Source organism: Chenopodium quinoa, unplaced genomic scaffold (assembly GCF_001683475.1).
Source record: "Chenopodium quinoa cultivar QQ74 unplaced genomic scaffold, ASM168347v1, whole genome shotgun sequence".
Classification (NCBI taxonomy): Eukaryota; Viridiplantae; Streptophyta; class Magnoliopsida; order Caryophyllales; family Amaranthaceae; genus Chenopodium; species Chenopodium quinoa.
In genome coordinates, this window is record NW_018744835.1 from 178,687 (window position 1) to 199,599 (window position 20,913).

Here is a 20,913-nt window from a genome sequence, read left to right on the forward strand (position 1 = left end):
GGGTCATCAACCTCAATTAATTATTAGAGGGAGTGGAAGAAAGAAATTGAAAAAAGGGTTTCAGGTAGGTTTTAATGAATTTAAATTGTAACACAATTAGAATGAGACTAATATAGTGCAAACTTTAAAGTAAAACAATGCTACTACAATTAACATAAGCCAAACAGGTGTCCACTTTCAGACATATAAACCTGTTTATACCAATTCTTTAAGGAATTTGTCACCATCTTTTTTGCCCCTTTTGATTGACTCTAAGCTCATTAGGGAGATAAAAAAATTTGCAAAATTAAGGATTAATAAGTACGAATTTCCGCAGCTAAGATTGTTTAATTTATAATTAATCACTAATTTTAGGCTTAATCCAATCCACCTAATTTCCCTGATTATAGGTTGAGTTTGACAGCTTATTTTAAGATACAAGTGACTGTCACTTTCTCTCGTTTTGAAGAGATTGTTTTGTGTGTGATTTTTATGAGGGTAGTATGGGAATTCGCTATAATTGAATCCATGTAAGACAGATAAAACAATGTTTAGTTCATTTTATATAGACATTTTTTTTAATAATTACATTCTATATAACTGATTTTACCTTGTAATGTACCCTTAATTATTATTTTTATTTTTTATTTTTAAATGCACCATCTCTTATTGTTAGAGGATCAATTCAACTAAAAGTTCAAAGTAGGGGTGAGCAAAGACCCAGGGTACCCGGTACCGGACCCGGAACCGGTTAGGACCCGCCGGGTCCGGACCCAGAACTGGTCTCACCGGTTCCGGGATTGGGTCCAATATTTCGGACCCGGTTGTAACCGATTCCGGTTCCAAATCCTAAAATTTTGGACCCGGTACCCACTGGGTACCCGGTTGTATATGATGTAGTATGTGGATTGTTTGTGTTTTTAAGAAATTAAAGAGTTATCTACAATCCATTTTAATTTCTAAGCCCAATTGCTTATAAAACTCTAAACCCACTATCAACAAAACCCTAAAACTTCTAGATTTTTCTCTCCGCTCTACTATACCGGTTACCCAACACATATTGTACAAAATATATTTAAAAAAACAAAAATATGTTGAACGTAACTAATTAGTAAAATAAAAAAAAATATTAATATTTAATATAATTAAAATAGCTTAATGTATATAAAAATATAAGTATTAAACACTAAAAGTAAAAATAAACCAAAAAAAATATTATGATTTGTATTATATTTCAACACTTGTATATATATGTGGGTACCGGGAATCGGAATCGGTACCCGGTGGAACCAATTCCAATTCCTAAATTTTAGGACCCGGTTGTACCGGTTCCAAATTTTAGGACCCGGTCCCAACCAATTCAGGGTCCGGATCCTAAAATTTTGACCGGGTACCCGGTTTGCTCACCCCTAGTTCAAATTGATGGTTGAAGTCTAAGAATATGCTTTATATTCTATCACGTTCTCTCACACGAGAGCTCGTTGGTTTTGAAGTGTGAAAGTATGGGTCCTTCTCATACCCAACGTTTAATATTCCACTTTAAAAGGAGGGGAGAATGAGATTCGAATATGTGACCTTTGTGTCTTGTTGGTTCTGATATCATGTTAGAGAACCAACTCAACAAAACGTTTAAGCTAATGTTTGAAGCCTACTCACTTCTAGGGCTGCTCACTAGTTTGGTAAGGAGTAATAAACTGGATCAAAAATCGAACATTTGAAAAATCATGGCTCGAAGATTATTGGACTAATCATGCTAAAACCAACACTAAACCTTAACAATACAATACTCAAAACGTAGTTTGGACCGTTTTTACTTTTTAGACATGTTTCTAAGATTTTAAAATAAAAAGTGAATAATGCCCTTTTAAATTGATATCTTGTCTTTTCTTTTATTATTATTTTTTTATCGCAATGTAAAAGTTTTACTCTATTCACACCCGCACATTCTTTTAACCATCTTTTGTAATTTATACGCAAGAAAAAACATTACATAAGATCTTGTTAAATAAGTATTAGTGTGTAATTTAAACATATTAACTTTTTATAATTATTACCAAAATATAATTAAATAAATTATTGGTGCTCCGTATAAAATGTTTATTGGCAATTGGGAAAACCACAACCTTTGGAATTATAAATGAGCAGAATAAGTACAAATCCTTCTAGCATAGCATAGCATAGACAATTAATTATTTTAGAGGTTTAAAGAAAACAGAATTGATGCTCCTCATTGGACCTCATATACCTGGACTCTAAAGTCTAAATGAACAAGCAAATACATGTCAATACAATACTATATAGTGCTACATTGCACATTTCTAAATATCTACTCCAAATTTGAAGGATGTGGTGTGCCATGAAGGTTCACCAAAGAATAATAGGCTCCATTAGGTCCCTTAGCCAAAAGAGAGGAATGTGTACCTTTCTCTACAACCTCGCCTTTCTCTAACACCGCGATGAGATCACACTTTTGTATGGTGCTCAACCTATGTGCCACTACAACACTTGTTCTACCAACCATTACTCGTTCGAGTGCCTCTTGCACAATACTTTCGGACTGGCTATCAAGTGCACTTGTTGCCTCATCTAGCAATAGTATTGCCGGGTTTCTTAGAATAGCTCTTGCTATTGCAATTCGTTGCTTTTGTCCTCCCGATAATTGAACCCCTCTATCTCCACACCATGTATCATACCCGTCTTTTAGTCCGGATATGAAGTCATGAGCATTAGCTGCCTTTGCAGCCTCGATAACCTCTGATTCATCAATCTCATCACCAGCTCCATAGGCTATATTCCCCCTAACGGTATCGGCGAATAATGAAGGCTCTTGGTTCACTAGAGCTATATGTTTCCTAAGGAACCTAAGGTTGTAAGTCTGTATGTCACGTCCATCAATTTTTACAGACCCCTTGAGAGGAACATAGAACCTTTCGATCAATCCAATAATTGTTGACTTACCCGACCCACTTTGGCCCACTAGCGCGGATGATTTACCAGCCTCAATATTGATTGAGAAGCCTTTGAAAATCACAACATCGGGCCTAGTAGGGTACGAAAAGTGTACATCTTGGATTTCTATGTGACCACTAATTTTCTCAGGATGGTACCCGTCAGGACTGTCGGGATCAATCTTGGTAACACGGTCTAGGACTGCAAACACTGATGTAACAACATCCACACCCTTGGCAAGGTCCGAGGTCATGCTCCCGGCCTCAGCAATGACACGCCCGGTGGTCACTAAGATTATGATGTTCTGGAACAATGCCTTAGAAGTTAGGTGACCATGAGCCATTAGCCTACCACCATACCAAAAATCAGCGGCCCAAACAAAAATGTACATGCCCTGAGAGGCTCCCAGCCCAAAACCTGCATACCAGGACTGTCGAATACTTTCCTTTCGAGGGCCTTCTTGTTCCTTCTCAAGCATTGCTAGGATTCGGTCCTGGGAAGAGAAAGCAGTGACTATGCGAAGGTTGGATACAGCTTCAGCAGCCAACTTGCTACTCTCATTTTGGGCCTTGCTTGCCTTCTTAGACATGTTTTTAAGTAAAACCGCTTTTGCGTAGTAACTAGTTATAATTAGGGGTTGGGTTGCTATCATGAAAATGGCTAGCTTCCATGAAATGATTAAGCCCATTGTAACTGCAGTTACAACAGCTGAAATTGATTGGACTATAAGTGACATCCGATCTCCAACCAACGATCTTACCTGCAAATAGTCAATATATGAGTTTACAAGTCACAAAAATGCTCATCAATGTTTAAGGGAAAATATTACTCCAGCCGTCACTTTTGTTACGTATTCTACTTTGGACGTCTTGATTTTATGATCACATTTAAGGAAGTTAATACGAGTAATGTTTAGGGGTGCTTAAGAGTAAACGAAATGACACATTCAATGCTTTTTCCCCACATAAGGTAGCCTTGAAAGTAATAAGGTAGACTAAACTATTTCACTAACAAAGAAAAAGGCACTGAATATGTAGTACTAAAGATATAACAGAATACAACAACTAGCACATGGAAATGGAACTATTTAGAAGCAAGGGGATAGATAACTTACGACATTGGCATCTATAGCAAGCCTAGAGCAAATAGCACCAGTACTATTTTCATCCTGATCGAACCATCCAACCTCAAAAGCAAGCATTTTAGCTAGCATCCTTTCTCGTACTCTCTTAGTCAAGAACTCCCCCATATATGCGAAGTTGTAATGTTGAACAATATTCACTATAAATGAGAGCACAGCCAATCCAAAAAAACACCAAGCATAAATCGTAGTCTTCCTCTTGATCTCTTCTTTATCTTCCAAGAAATATACGGATATCAAAGACCCCATAGTGAATGCATAAAGTGGTTGGACTGCTCCAAATAGTATAGCACCCAAGCAACCCAAAATGGCTTGTTTCCACTCGGGTAAGTTCAAAGATAACAATCTACCAAATGATGGGACAGGCAATACTTCATCGCCCTTAGGCTTGGTATCAAGTTCATTGGCCAAGTCATGAACCGATTTGACTGAACTTGAGCGACTGCCTAATGAGAGTGTACGGCTACTAATGCTATGTCTTGAATCCACATTGTAAGACATAGGTAAGTTTGAGGTGGAAGGGTGAGACAAACTTCTTTGATTATCATTAGTTTTTTCCATCTGCTGTAGCCGAACTAATGAAGTGTACATCCCTTCCTTGTGTTGGATCAACTCATCATGGGAACCAATCTCCATCACCTGGCCATTTTGGATAACGGCAATACTGTCAGCATTACGAATCGTGGAGAGTCTGTGGGCAATAATTATTGTGGTTCGTCCCAAAGCAGCCTTGTCAAGTGCTTCTTGGACAACTCGTTCTGACTCGGAGTCTAATGCACTGGTTGCCTCATCTAGGAGCAGGACACGCGGTTTCTTGACTATTGCTCTTGCTATAGCTATTCTTTGCTTTTGTCCACCCGACATTTGGACTCCTCTTTCTCCAACCTGCAGACATAGTACATAAAAAATGAGCAAAACTTACTTCACTTGCTCTTGAACGTAAGGATTGATGATCAACACAAGTATACATTTTCTAATACACCTACATCAAATATGTTGTACTTTATACATCAACACCAACATCATCTCAAAACCCCTTTCACGACTCCAAGGATGTCAGCGGAATAAGAGAAGGGTAAGTGAAGATGTATACAACCTTACCTTCACTAAAACAGAGAAATTATTTTATACTTGCATATAAATTCACTATTCCAATATGAATGTCACATTGTCACATATCAAAATTGAACTATAGTATTCATTGTATGTCTCTAAGAGATTATACTATAATAATCCTTAACAGTAATTAGACATTACTTGTTCTTTAGATAACATTCTAAGAAGAATTCAGCAATGCTCAACACTAAGAATGATTCAATACACGTGCAAATTATGGTGCATATACCTGTGTATCATAGCCCTGAGGCAATTGACTGATGAAATTGTGAGCATTCGATGCTTTTGCAGCTTCAATGACCTCATCCATCGTAGCATCTTCTTTACCAAAAAGTATGTTCTCTTTAATTGTAGTCGCGAAAAGTGCAGGTTCCTGGCTGACTAACCCCATTTGTGATCTCAACCACTTAAGTTGAAGCTTATCAATTGACACCCCGTCTAAAAGTATCTCCCCACCAAGTGGGTTATAAAACCTTTGTAGCAAAGCTACTGCAGTGGATTTTCCTGAACCACTCCCTCCAACTAATGCGACTGTATTCCCTGCAGGAACTTGCAGTGAGAAGTCGCAGAAGATTATTGAATCTGGTCTTGAAGGGTAAGTGAAACTGACATGCTTAAAGTCAACTTCCCCAGATATATTATCTAAGGTCAGCCCATCCATTTTTTCCGAGTCAATAGCCGGCACCCGGTTTATCACTTCCATCATCTTCTCTCCTGCTAAAGCAGCTTCTGAGAAATATTTAATGTTCGGTAAACTGGAACCCAGAGCCCTGTCGATAACATCAAAAGATAAAGACATGAAGTAAGCAACAATAGAAGTCAAGAAGAGAAATTTTGATTGTATGTTCATGTAAGCAGCTTATCCTACTTTCATACTGTAAACACCAAAATTATTTGATTAATTGGTGTCACCATGTCATATTTATCTAAAAGGGGACAATATTACTAGTTAATGTAACGATATTTTATTGATTTAGGGATCATCCTTAGGGTTTCAACAGGTATAAGAACAAGTCATAAAAGAGAGAGAAATCGAGAGAGTTGCGACTTGTAACCCCTAAATTTTCTGTTTATTTCTTTCCTCTTTACATTAATATTGTAGGTTGGATTTTTATGGTTTACGCATATAGCTCCACAAATCTAAACTTCACAAATCACAACACGCAAATTTAAGTCTTTCATACATTAGATTGTTGCCTAATCGATTTCTTATTTTCTAATAATAAATTAGGAGGAAGGAAACAACAATGTATTTCAAAGGAAGCTAGCTAGAATAAACAATAAATTCGAAAAATGAGCAAAGGAACTTACAGTCCTCCCACACAAAGGGCAGCACCAACCATATAAATGGTACCACCTTTAGCACTGTGGTTTAAAACAAGTTTGGTACCATACCAAGTACAGAAAGCCCAAACAGCAAAAATTACGCCATTGCTACCAATAGCGACACCCTTAGCTAAACCTTGCCGGAGTCCCAACTTCACTGATCCTTCCAAAGCAGTTGAGAAGTTAGATAATGTTTTGTGTTCTCCTACAAAGGCATAGACTGTTCTTATGGAGGATATTGCTTGTTCTGCTATGCCTGCAGCCTTATTGTACTCAAGAGTCAGTTTCCTAGATAGCCCCATCAATATCCTTCCGTACATCAAGCCCGGTATAATAAGAAAAACTACGAAGGGAAACCCGACTATTGCTAACCTCCATAGCAATGAAAATGCTACCACATAACTTGAGATGAATAGGGATGTGTTCCTCACAAAATTTGGTACCTAATTCATCAGCAGAGGCAGCATTGGAGTGCAAAACTTATGTTACCTAATTTCATGCAATAGCCAAGAGGGCAAGAAGGAAAATAAAACGGCAACATAACAAGAAGGTATACCTTTTCACTTATTACATCTTGGATGATAAGGCTATCATTGGTAACACTGACGATTACTTCAGAAGTACTACTAACATGCAAATCAAAGTAACCCACATCTTGCCTCAACACTGCTTTTAAGTATTTATATCGCAGTCTCGAGGCTTGTCTTTCAGCTGTCCTTGTCCAACAATATCCCTCTGCAAATTGCAAAGCCAAACAAATAAAGCAATTACAAATATAAACCAGATTGTAAATATAGCACCACAGGGCAAGCGCCAAGCAGCAGCCCAGTCACAACTCACAAGCTTCGGCTCAGCTACTATACTAGGAAAGAAGATAAAACACTACTCTCTGAGCAGTCCATGCGTCTATTCTAGTAGCATTAAGACTCATAGCTTCATAAGGCATTTTAGTCACTTCGTAAGTTCGTATAAACATTTGTTACAAGAGTTTTCTATGTTATATGTATAGGTTTTACTCACTATTGCGGATGATTTCACAAGGATGACTTAGGTTGTTGGTTTTATTTTGAACCCCAGTCAGAATATATTAACTTGTCGCTTGTGTTAAGAACCCAAATGAACCCAATGAGGTCAAGGTAAGCCAAAGAGATATATTAATGTGCTTTGATACCTCGAAAAGGGCATTAAACATCACAAGATTCACAATGACACTCCTCACCAAAAAACTCTATAATTTCAGTTTAAGTTGCATGACAAAGAACTGCAGAGAGTGTGGAGCTATAACCACTGTCAGCTATCCTTCACTCTCATCGAGTGCATTTCAGGCATAGCTGCTATGTATTTACAATGCATATAGGAGGGTAAAAATGTAAATTTGACAAGCTTCTTAATAAAAGCCGACTCTACCGTCGTACATTATAATAATGTACTATTATGCAGGTATAACGTACCATTAATGTATAAGTTGACTCTATAGTGGTATATTATAATGTACCATTATACAGGTATAATGTACCATTATATACTATTATGCATGTAGCGGTACTTTTTACTATTCTGCAGGTTGAATATTTTCTTCCAAAATACTTAGCACCTGTCACCTATTATGCATATAGTAGTACATATTTTCATCTTATACGTTTGATAACAAACAGCGGCGCTGTGAGTTAACCATTCTCATCACATTGGGTGTTAAATACGAAGTACTTATATGTGATGTAAATTTTTTTTGGAAAAATTGCTGAAAAGTTCATAATACTTGTGTAAGTAACCACCTTATATGTATATTTTTTTAACTAACACACCTTAACTTAATTTTTTTTGCAAGAACAAACCTTATGCCGGAACCAGAGCGTTGACCATGTTTTCCAGCATTGACCTCGTCACGGGTTCTCTCAAACCAGCCTCTCTGTATTTTTTTTCCTCTTTTTCCCTCACCAACGCCATCTCACAAAAAGAAAGAAGGTGAAGAACATTAAACAAAGCGTTAATCGCTGGTTAATTTTCTGCAAAAACCCTGATACACCTCTCCAATTAACTGGGTTAGGGTGTTCGCTCACTGCGGCATTTCATCGAACAAATGGCGTGCCTCTGAAAATGAGCAACAAATTAAACCCATTTACATTATGTACTCAAACAATCAGTAAGCAATCTGAAATGGGTTTGAAGAATTCGAGCTCTAATGGCGAAGAAGCACCCAAGATGTTGTCTTTAAGAATAGAGAGGCTTCCAAGAGGAGAATCAATTGGGTATTTATTTCAGAAATGGATGGCTGAAGGTTTTCTTGTTCATAGGATAGGAATATTCTCTTTCCCTCTATTGGGTTTATTTTTGTTTTCATGGGAGTAGAATTATTGGGTGATGGTGTTGGTGAGGGTGGTGATGAGGTGGTGTTGGTGAGGGAAAAGGCGGAAAAACAAGGAGGGTGCGTTTACGAGATTACATGACCCACACGTGACGAGGTCAATGTCGATAAAACAAGGTCAACACTCGAATTCTGGCACAAGGTGTGTTGTCAAAAAAATAATATAAGAGGTTAAGGTATGTTGTTAAAAAAAATTATAAGTTAATCTATTAACTATTATTAAAACAAAATATTGTTAACATTATCAACTCTCAAATTATTTACGTGTCATTCTAATATTAAAAATTTTCTCTCCATTTTCTATATGTGATGTCATCATTCATTATATTTTTTTTAACCTACACTATACATTTTTCTAACAAAAAAATTACCACTCTTTTTTACACAAATGATAAAACTTTATTTTATGCATAATAGTAAAAAATAATTAAATCGTGCAATGCACGAGTCTAATCTAGTTTCTTATTAAAAAAAAAAAAAAGAAGTTTTATAAGGAGGTTTTTGGCAAACTATTCATTTTTTTACGGCGTATTTTTTGTGTGGCCGGCTGACACACATCAAAATAGTGACTTGGTAATCTCTAACCGAGTAACTCCCGATCGTCTGAATAATCCTAATTGAGTAATCCCTGATCGACCGAGTAATCTCTTATCGGGTGAGTAACCCCTGACCAAGTAACTCCGGTCACACGGTGTGGTCAGCCACATATAAAACTTAACTTTGTGTTTTTTTTAATGTACTATGTTACGATTTATTTGTAACAAAAAAAAAAAAAAAAAAAAAAAAAAAAAAAAAAACTACTTCCATATTCATTTTACAATTCAATATACTTCGCACAATGTGATCTTTCGATTGAGTACATACAGTTTTAGTTGGTGTTACTCCGCAGTTTTATTCTAAGTTCTACGTAAATTAGCTAGTGAGCTTCATGCCTTCATCTCTTTGTAAATTGATATTTTGTTAGCTACTTTATACAAGTATAACCTTAGTATAGAAATTAAAATAAGTACAGTATATCATAGCAAAACGAAATAAAGAAGTCAAAAAACAGAAAAATAAAAATGTAAGATAGTGTAGACGCACCAAGGAAACCAAAAACCAATGCTCCTGCTCCCATAATGCATAAAACTAATACGTTCTGCAGAGAAATTAAACGAACAATCTTAAATGAAAATGTGAAAATAGCTAGTATTTCTTTTTCTCAATAATATATTACCTTACCATACTAATAATTGTGGTAACAAGTTAGTACTAAACTGCTAATGGATAATTAAAGGTTGCAATAATATTGTTTACCATATAATATGCACATCCCATTGCCAGATTTAATAAAACAACAAAAGAAAAAACATTAAGACAACACGATCGATCGCCTGGTCTACAGTTTAGATAATGCCTTGGGCTACCATAACACAACACTATCATGGGCTACAGGGCTAGCCTAGCCATAAGTTAGCACAACCATGGCCATCATTTTCTTTTATGATTATTATTGAAATATAATTAAAGATATTTCATATCAAAGTAGTGGATGCTGAAAAATGTGCATGGTAAAAAAAAAAAAAAAAAAGAACCTGAAAATGATGCAATAATTGTGTAACGGAGTACATAATAAACATCTTCACAAATTCTTATATGTGGTTAGCCACATGGTGTGGCCACTTTACAATAAGACAAATAATTAAGTAATAGGGGATTATGATAATGAGCAAACCGGGTTACCTTGAAGTATGTGGGTTACTTAAATGAAAAAAGGGGTTACTCTCTTACATAAGTGGAATGATTCTTTCAATTTTTAAAACAAAAAATAAGGGTTACTCGAATGAACAAATGGAGTTACTTATTTTTAAATCAGTTGATATTACTTATATAATGAATTGGAGTTACTTTAATGGACAAAATGAGGTTATTCTTATGAATAAATAAGGTTACTTATATATATAAATAAGAATTATTCTTATAAATCAATGTGGCCACACTGTGTGCCTAGCCACACACAAGACTTACTTAAACATCTTATGTGATCTCCAAAGTTACCAATCTATTAAATTGGAGTTTTTTTTTAAGGAAATTTTTCCTCCTAAACTCTCCCTTTTTTTTTAGAAGCGTTAATTTATTATTATTATTATATTATTATATATATATATATATATATATATATATATATATATATATATATATATATATATATATATATATATATATATATATATATATATATATATATATATATATATATATATATATATATATATATATATATATATCGTTATAATTGCTATTGTGTTATATTTCTCAAGAAACATTCCTTCAAAAAAAAAAAAAAACAAAAAAAAAAAAAATCTCTAGAAACTTCTATATATCAATTATCAATAATTTAAAAAAATCGAGCATGGCTCAAAAATTATCTAGTAATTACTTATTTGGGATAATGAACTATTTTTTTTTTACTAAGGCCGGCCCTTTCGGGCTGTTTTGTGGGGTGGTCTCCTTGGGCCCAATTGAAAAGGAGCCCAAAATTAAGAATGTAATTATATATTAAGTAAAAAAATATTGCACAAGTTTTCATATTTGCTTAGTTGTTACTCCTCATATCCTTAATTTTTGTGGATTGCTAAACATCGCCCGCAAATCTCCACATAAAGCCCACAAAATTAGAGTGAAATGACACTTTTGCCCTCAAAGTAAAAAACACAATTTCTTCTCTCTATTCTCTACTTCCACTTTCTCTCTCTAAGAAACTTTCCGAGCGATGTCGAGGCGGCCCGGCAAGGAAGTGGCGGCACCGGCGGCGGGTGGACAGCGGTTTTCCGGCGAGAAGGTATTTTTTATTAATTTTGTTTTTAAAAAATAAAAAAAAAAGTTCGGAGGCGGTGGCGGCGCCAAGGCCAGACGCCACCACCACGGCTGAGGCGCCTAGGCCAGACGCCGTGACGGTGGCGGCGGCGCCTAGCCCAGACGCCACCACCACGGCACCAACGTCTGGCCAATGCGCCGCCGCCGTGGTAGTGGCGTCTGGGCTAGGCGCCGCCGCCACCGTCACGGCGTCTGGCCTAGGCGCCTCGTTATATATTTTTTTTTTTAATTTTTTTTTGGTTTTAAATTTGAAATTTTTATTTCGAAAATAATTTTTTTTTTTTTTGTTTTTTTTTAAATTTGTTTTTCTTTTTTTTAATTTTAAATTTTATGTTTCTGATTTTTTTTTTATTTTTTTTTAAATTTTGTTGCTTTTTTTTTAAAAAAGTTTATGTTCCTCTTTTTTTTTTTTTAATTTTTAATTTTATGTTCTTGTTTATTGTTTTTGTTTTTTTTTTTTTTGAATTTGTTTTTTTACTTAAAAAAAATTTTATGTTCCCTTTTTTTTTTTTATAAATTTTTTTTAAAATTTTGATGTTCTTCTTTTTTTAAGTTTTTATAATTTTATATTTTTTAAGTTTTGTAAGTTTTTTGTTTTGGTTTAAAAGATGCATTAAAAAAACTTTATTAAAAAAAATTTAATTCAAAAAAAAATTAAAACAAAATTAAACAAACGCAAACAAAAATCCATAAAAAAAACATAATTATAAAAAACAAATAAAAAAAAAAACAAAAACAAACAAACAAACAAAAAAAAAATTCAAAACAAAAAAAAAAAGAAAAAAAAGAGAAATTAAATTAAAAAAAAAATAAAATTTTAAAATTTTGTTTTTTTTCATATAATACGTCGTTATTGAATTTTATGTGTTTTGTTATGTGTAGTGGATGGGAAAGATGAAGCAGTTGGGACACAGACTTTTTGAGGAGAGGGACAACATGACGACTGCAACAGGCAGAGCTGTTATTGATGAACTGGAACGGGCCCTTGAGCAGTGGCAGTGGGCGTCACAGAGAGATTATTGATATGTCGGCAGTGCATTTATATAACATTTTCCTAGTTGTTTGTAAAAGTTAACATTATCTATTCTTATAATTATTATTTTAAGTTCTTAGAATTTGACATTATATTTTTAGTTTTTATAATTTTTATTTTAAGTTGTAATTAGTGGGCATACGAAAATTAAATACAAGTTCACATTTAAATGGGAAAACTAAATACGAAAATTAGAATCCGAAAATCCGCAGTTACCATCTGCAACCACATCATTCCACCCGTCCAGGAACGGCATCATGATGTTAGGGATCCTGTCTTTATATGGAAAATGTTCAATGTCCATTCTACCTGTTGCACACATCAAAAAACACAATTAACAAGTCAGCAGAAAACTAAACAAACACTCTAAAAAGTAAATTAAACTAAAGTACCGTACCGGTGCCGGGCATATTCACCGACGAAGAAGTTTGACTACCACTTGATGACGATGTACGACCACGGCCACGACCACGACCACGACCACGAATGTACTCAAACGCACTCCTTTCCCGCCGTGGTTGTCGGCCCCGTGGTCGCTCGACCCCCTCAGGTTCCTCATGATCCAAGCACGACGAGTTGAACATGTCATGAAGTACGTGGGTAGCACTACGAATGATTGAAGGGTGGCTGGAGGACACTTGGTCAAACATCGAACGAAACTGCTCCAACTCCTCCTGTTCACGGTTGACTGTCTGTGGAACAGCATGCTCTCCGATAACGAGCGTCCGCCAGAATGGATGAACCTGATCAACATGTAACGGCGCCCTATCTTGCGTAATTACGCGGTGAATGGTGCATGCACAAGGTAGTCCATGAGTCACCGATATAGCACATCCGCACCGAATAGCCACTTCATCACCCAACTCCCTCATCCTGGTGTGCTCGCTCACAATCAACCCCAAGCAGTAGTGTGACACACGACCATGGAGAATCTTAAATATGAAATGGCTATACATCGTGCCATGTCGCCGTCTGGAGTCCTCGAGAGAGTTCTTGATGCCGTTCCTCTGAGTATCAATAGCCTTGTTTATTCTCTCGAACAGTGTATCCAGAGCAGAGGTGGAAGAATCAATCCAGTCCTTCAGAGCTCTATGAGCGCTCTCAACTCTACATGTAGTAGTGTTTCCAAAATGAAGAACTTGGTTTGTCCAATATTTGACAAACTTTTCCCTCTGAGGCACCCACTGCTGCATCACATAGTCTACGATTGCCGGGCACCATTGGTATGCATCCTTGAAGTTATCCAAGGCTCGGTCGTACTCTGCCTCCGTGGTAGCTTGCAGGATCTTCCGCCACTTACCATTTACCAATCTCTCTGCTGAATCTAAGTTCTTGTTGAAAAGGTTGTAGGCTTTGACTTTCACGCAGTTGTTGATGTGCCATGTGCACAGTAAATGGCTCGACTCCGGAAACAGCTCCGCTATAGGGGCAAAGAGACCTCCCTCACAATCGCTGACGATGGCCGATGGCTGAACACTTGGGCCGATGTAATTTCTCAACTTCTCCAACACCCAACGGTAACTCGCAACCGTCTCATCCTTCATAACTGCATAACCAATCAAAAAGTTCTGGTTCGTTGGAGTCATCCCAACCATCTCAACCAGTGGAAACTTATACTTGTTTGTCTTGTACGTTGAATCGATCAGAATCACAGATGGCCAAGACGAAATCATATCAGCACAATCAGGATGCACAAGGAACAAATGAGTCACCTCCGATGTGTCTTCATCAGATTCAAACCAGTACAGGTAACCACGTGCTTGTGCCTGGTGTAGAAGCTGCTGTATAGGGTTCCTTCCCTCTGACCGTTCAAACCTCAATTTCTGTCTGACGTTGTAGATGTGTCTTCGGTTTGGCTGGTCTTCAGGAAATTTCTCCAACACAGATGCTAATATTTTAGCAGGCTTCACTTGAGCATCACTCATTTCTTTTACAATTAGTTTCGCACCAGGACTTAGGCCACTTAACTGTCGATGACCCACTTCATATGCGATCATCTCATGGTTGTGATACCCCCATTTACCGTAACTCTTCACTTCCCAACCGTCACCCCTTTGCTGTTGTCGAACCTTTACTCTGAACTGACACCCACAACCTTTCCGCTTTGTATCAAACCGAATCGCTTGACTGAAATCTCGCTTTGTATTATTAAAATAGGTAATTTTTTGTGTTTTTTCCTATTTTTTTTTTAAAATGTATTTTGTTTTTTGGATTTTCTTTGCAATTTTTTTCTTTATTATGTTTTTGTTTCCTAAATTTTTTTATTATTTTGGTTTTTTCTTTCTAATTTTGTTTATTTTTTGAATTTACTAAAGCATATTTTCAAAATAAATTAATATTTTTTTTTGTTTTTTTTAAAAAAAATTCAAATTTATCAAAATTCAAACAAAATAAAAAAAAAAAAAAAACCAAAACGAAAAAAAAGATTTAAAAAAAAATATACCGAGGAGGTGGCGCCTGGCCAGGACGCCACCACCGTGGCTGGGGCGCCTGGCCAGGACGCCACTACCATGGTGGCGGCGTCCTGGCCAGGCGCCCCAGCCACGGTGGTGGCGTCCTGGCCAGGCGCCTCAGCCACGGTGGCGGCGTCCTGTCCAGGCGCCACCTCCACGGTGGCGGCGTCCCGGCCAGACGTTCGCCGCCAAAACTTGATTTTTAACCACTTCAGACCTCGTTTTCCGGCGACGACGGCGGCTCTTTGGTGTCCCTCGGCGATCCGGCGCTGTTCCACATTTTGGGTGAGACAAAATTTCGTTTTAGGTTAAAATTAGAACAAGGGCAAAGTTGTCAAAATTTTATAAATTGTGGGCTTTATGTAGAAAAACGCGGGCGATGTTTAACAAGTCCCTAATTTTTTCCCCATTACGAAAATATAAGTCAAATTTTAAAATCTTTAACCATAAAAAACTCCTAATCTATATAAGATATCTAGTTTTATTCTTGTTAAATTCGTTTTCATTATATATTTAATTTTATTAATATCTAGTTTTTATATTTGTTACACGTATAAATATGGAGATAAAATGGAGACTGAAAAAAGTCCTTTACTAAAATTGGTAAAAATTTATTTATTAACCATTTTGCCACCTTTTTTTTATGTATATATATATAATGATGGCTTTATGATAAAAAATTTGTAATATCATATTACAAAGTCTTTTATTTACATAAATAAATACTCCCTTTTTTACTTTTCTATGATTACGTCTTCTATTTTGGATGTATCAGTTTTATGGCTACATTTCTACTCTTTTATAAAACACTAGGTTAAAATCCCGTGCAATGCACGATTGTTAAATATTTTTGACAAAAATAATATTACAAAATATAAAGTATATAAAAGATATTCAAAAATATTTCATTTGGGTATATATGGAATATGATTGTCAAACTGGAAAGGAAATATCATAAGTTATAAATAGTTTACTTAAAGATTTTGCAAAAAAAAAAAAAAAAAAAAAAAACCAAAAAAGGCGGGAAATTTTTTTACAAGGTAATGACAAGTGTCATGAAAGAATTTGCTTTTAGTATAGGTTAATAGATAATTCTACTTTTACACATTTATCCTCATATTTTCACACTTCTAATATGCTATCCTCATATCACCTACGTGGAATGCAACTACTTTTATTCACCAAAATATTTATATATTCCCGAAGTAAATATTTTCATTTACCAATATATTTACCTAATCACAAAGCAAATATTTTCATTTACCAAAATATTTACCTACACCAAACAAATATTTTCATTTAAAAAAATTTACCTACCCCCAAAACAAATATTCTCATTCTACATATCCCATTTTTTTTTTTTTTCGGAATACCCATGTAAAAACTAAACATAACCATATAAAAGTGATAGAGGGAGAATTAATTTTGTATCTCACTATATACTCAAGTGTGATTTAAATATTTTAAAAGAAATGACAACAAAAACTAGCCCAAGACAATATTGGTAAGGTCTAAGGGGCTACTATTAATTATCCTACCCTGAGCATATAAAATGTTAGATTTCCCTCGTTAATTATCCAAGCCTTAGTAGATCGTCGGAATAGTTCTATCTAGACGTCTAGTCTCTATTACTCATATTTTTTTTATTTTTTTTGTAAAACGATAAGATACGGGGGGGTGTTCCTCCTATATCACATGAGGGGTGGGGTGAGGATCGAACCCAGGTCACTTCTGGGAAGATGTCTCTATAACTCATATAGATGATATATAGTCATATGAGGAAAAAAAATAAAAAAAAAAAGAAGTAGATTAAAACAAAAGTTAGAGCATGCATGATATGATACTATATGAACCTGAATAAGATGTTGCATCTTCATAAGCCCATACATTGGGATCCAAAGTCGGCCGTTCAACCTACATTGTTTACTCCAATTATTCATCTTATGCATCTTTTTTCTATGCGTCTAATTCCAAGACATTATATGCTAAATTGCTAATTGAAATCGTAAATTGTGAAAGCTTTGACGTGCTTAGTTTGGCTATGGTCAGTTTTCTTCACCTTATAAGTAACAAAAATTTTAGTTTAGTAAAAACAAGTAAAGTTCAGCAAAAGTTAAATTAGTAAAAATCAGTTTTAATCAATAAAATCAGTAACTTTAATAACAAACAAAATAGATAATCGGTAAAAAAAATAAAATTAATATATAGAAAATTTCGGTAAATAAATTCATATTAACTCCAAAAAAAAAATAATACAGTGCGTCTTGTGTGTGATTGACCACACCATGTATCGCTTGTAAAAGAACAAAATAACCCCCTGCAACACTGATCAAGTAACCCTTGTAACACGGATCAAGTAACCCTATAACACTGACGACGAGGTAACCCCTGTAACACTGACCGAGTAACCCCTATAACACTCACAAAGTAACCCCAATTATAGCTGGCCACACCACATATAAGAATTTGAAAAAAAAAAACAAAAAAAAAAAAATTAGAGAAATGGAAAAGAATTGTTGAAAATGCAATAATAAACAAACCTTGTTGACAATTTTGGTAAATGCTCGAGCAGAATTGAAATTAGAATTACTGCCAAAATTGTTTATTAACTTATTAGTGAAACCAAAAGTCATCGGCAATGTGCAACCGTCACCAACGGCTCCGATGAAACCAAGGATCATCAAAATTAAATCCACACCGTCCGCATGCATGAAGATGCTCCATAATGACCCTTTTTTCTCCATTACATCCTTCATTTTTATTTTTATTAAAAAAAACAAGAAGAGAAGATTGTATAAAAAGTTGTTTATGGACTTTAAGTTGAACTTTTTTTTTTGTTTTTTTGACAGAAACTTTATGTAGGACTTTATAACATAGAGATGTGGGAAACTGCCAAATGGGAATCAACTCCTTAAAATGTGACTTACTTCCTTTTATTTTATTTCTTTTAAAAAAAACAAAATAATACTTTCATTTAATACAATCCCTCTATTCTTAATTATTATAAATAATATCTTCAATAAAATCCAATGAGATCTTAGCTAGTGGTTAACATTAGTGTCACATATTGACTCACTACTAGAATCAGGTCGATTTCCAACGGACATATTAATCCGTCGGAAAAATCGGAATTTCCGATAGATTTTAATTCCGTCGGATATTTCCGACGAATTCAATAAATCCGTTGCAAATCCGTCGGAATTTAAGTACTTTTCGACGAATTTTTTTACATAAAACCCTAACAATGCCCCTCGCTTTCCGCCTCTTTTCTTTCCTTTCCCCCTTCTCTTTCTCTATCCTTTTATCTCTCCTCTTCTTTCTGTCGTTCTCCTTCTCTCCTCCTCTTCTTCTTCTTCTCGTTCCTTCTCTTTCCTCTCGTTCTCCTCCTATCTCCTCTTCTTGTTCTCTTTCTCGCCTGTTTCTTCTCTCCTCTTCCTTATCTCATCTTCTTTCCCCCATCTTTCTAACTACCACCTACTGCCAGCCACTACCACCACCATCACTAACCACCACCGCAATAACAACACCAACACCGACATGAACCGCAACACCAACACAAACATGAACATCAACAGCAAAAACCAAAGGTTTTTAGGTGAAATTCGAATTTGGCCTCATAAACCCAATTTCGAGGTTTTGGAGGTGAAATAAGGTATGTATCTCTTTTTTTAAAAAAAAAAATAAAATTTGTTAGTTGTTTTTTCGATTTTTTTTAATATTTACGGTGGTTGGGGTGTTTTGGTGCCGTGGTGGGTGGTTTTAGGTGGGTCGTGGTGGGTGGTTCGCTTAGGATGGGTGTTTTTAGATCTGGGTTTAGGTGGTCCGTGGTGGATGGTTTTAGATCTGAGTTTAGTTAGGGTTAGGTGGGGTGAGTTAAGGTGGTGGGGTCTTGTTCGGTTAGGGTTAGGAGGTGGGTCTGGTTCGGTTAGGGTAAGTTGTGGGGTGGTTCGGTTAAGGTGGGTGATGGGGTGGTTCGATTAGAGTGGTGGTGGTGTTTCGGGCAGTTGGGTGGGGGTGGGGTTGACGATGGGTTATAAGGTGGTTGGAGGTGGTGAATGGTGATACGTCGTGCCGGTGGTGGTGAATGGTGATACGCCGTGCTGGTGGTGGTGCGACGATTTTTTTAAATTTGATTGCAACCTTTTTCTACGGAAATTCCGTTGGAAATTTTCGGTGGAATTGAGTATGTCGGAAGTTTCTGACGGACTTTTCCCAGGCCGGAAAATATCTTTTGACGACTTAATTCCGTTGAAAATTCCATCGTAAAATTGTTTTCGACGGAATTTCCGTCGGAAAAGGCCGATTTACCTACAAAACCTTTTTCGACAACCAGTTCCGACGGGTTTTCCGACGGAAAACGGGGTGTTCCCGATGAATTTTTTTCGTCGAAAATGGCCTGTTTTCTAGTAGTGACTTTATAAATAATTCAAAACTGAATTGTTTATAAGGTAAATAAATAATGATATATGTAGGGTGTAGCCTTATTAGACTTATTAAAATGGAATATAGTTGATAATTCATGACACAATCATGCACAAATCGATGTAGTTAATGTTTATTTTTTTTTTTGTTGTAAAATATTTATCCTTAATACTCTATTCCTAATTTGGCTTCTTATACATGACTATGTTTATAATTTTCCTTATTTAAATTAGAAGCTTCATACACTTTTTGTTTTAAAATAAATTTTTCAATTTGATTGGTTTATTTGTCAATATGAAATTTTGACCAATAATATCTTTAATTAGTTATCAATAAATAACTCGAATATTATATAAAGTTAATATTTGAAAGGCAAAAACTAACGAATGTCCCAGAGTTGTTGGATAAGATAACTAAAAGTAGAAATAATAATATTAAAATGACCATTAATTATACCGATCGATGTGTGATTTTGGCACGCATTCCCAAATTAATACCACTTTAGGAAGTATTTTAAATGCTTATCTAACGCCCTAAAGACGTTCGTTAACAAGATTCTATTTAAAAATGATGCATTCAAACGATTTTAACAAGTATGTAACACATGCAAATCTTATGTATTAACCTCAAAAATTAATCAAAGTGAATAGTACAGTGAAAGCTAAAGAGGAACATTTATTATGAATAGGAATCCATTACTCAGATCATTTCGTCATAATTAACTTGCTCCAATTTCCAATTTTCAATTTCCAATTTGTAATGTCCAAATCCCAATACACATGTACCATTCCTTTTTGAAGAAATTTGTTCTCATATGGGGTATGTAGTAATTTTTTTAGGGGTAATACTATGTGTAGTCTTTAACACTATAATTAAGCATTAAATTTAAAATCTTTCTTATTTAGAATTAATTTAGAAATCCATAATATAATCAGACGCAAATTGGTGTGATAATGATATAATTTATAATACTTTTGTTCTTCTATTAGCTTATTATAAATGCAAATGAATATGTGGTAATTATATAAACTGGGACAAATGAATAACTACATAATTTAAAATAAATGTAGGTTGTGTTGAGAAAGAATTTTATGAAGGGACCAATCAAAGAGTGTATATTAAGTTATAGGAAAATATAGACTTCTTTCTTTCGCTTTTATACTCGAATAAAATGTATCAAACTATCTATTTATTTTACATTTTTTTTTAATTTCCACTAGTTCTTTAAATTGCTAATTTTCATTCTTTAATTCTGTCGAAGTATTTTGAACTC

General features: G+C 35.3%; 1 protein-coding gene across 1 annotated transcript; it reads right to left on the reverse strand.

Annotated features, from left to right (window-relative positions):
• Nucleotides 1-2,126: 2,126 nt before the first annotated feature.
• Nucleotides 2,127-17,962, reverse strand: LOC110704406 (ABC transporter B family member 15-like). The gene is made up of 7 exons (XM_021882185.1): nt 17,759-17,962; nt 9,960-10,014; nt 7,068-7,246; nt 6,497-6,954; nt 5,415-5,955; nt 4,043-4,954; nt 2,127-3,688 (listed from the first exon to the last, which is right to left on the reverse strand). The coding sequence occupies exons 1-7, from the start codon at nt 17,960-17,962 to the stop codon at nt 2,306-2,308; spliced, it is 3,732 nt and encodes a 1,243-aa protein (XP_021737877.1). The 3' UTR covers nt 2,127-2,305.
• Between the last annotated feature and the right edge of the window lie 2,951 nt (nt 17,963-20,913).

Excerpts from the sequence above, each read along its gene's own strand:
- LOC110704406 (XM_021882185.1), bottom strand. The coding sequence starts at position 17,962 with ATGGAGAAAAAAGGGTCATTATGGAGCATCTTCATGCATGCGGACGGT. Across the intron at positions 10,015-17,758 it reads TTACCAAAATTGTCAACAAG|AACGTATTAGTTTTATGCAT; the intron begins GTTTGTTTATTA and ends ATTTCTCTGCAG. Across the intron at positions 5,956-6,496 it reads GCCCTTTGTGTGGGAGGACT|GGCTCTGGGTTCCAGTTTAC; the intron begins GTAAGTTCCTTT and ends TGTTATCGACAG.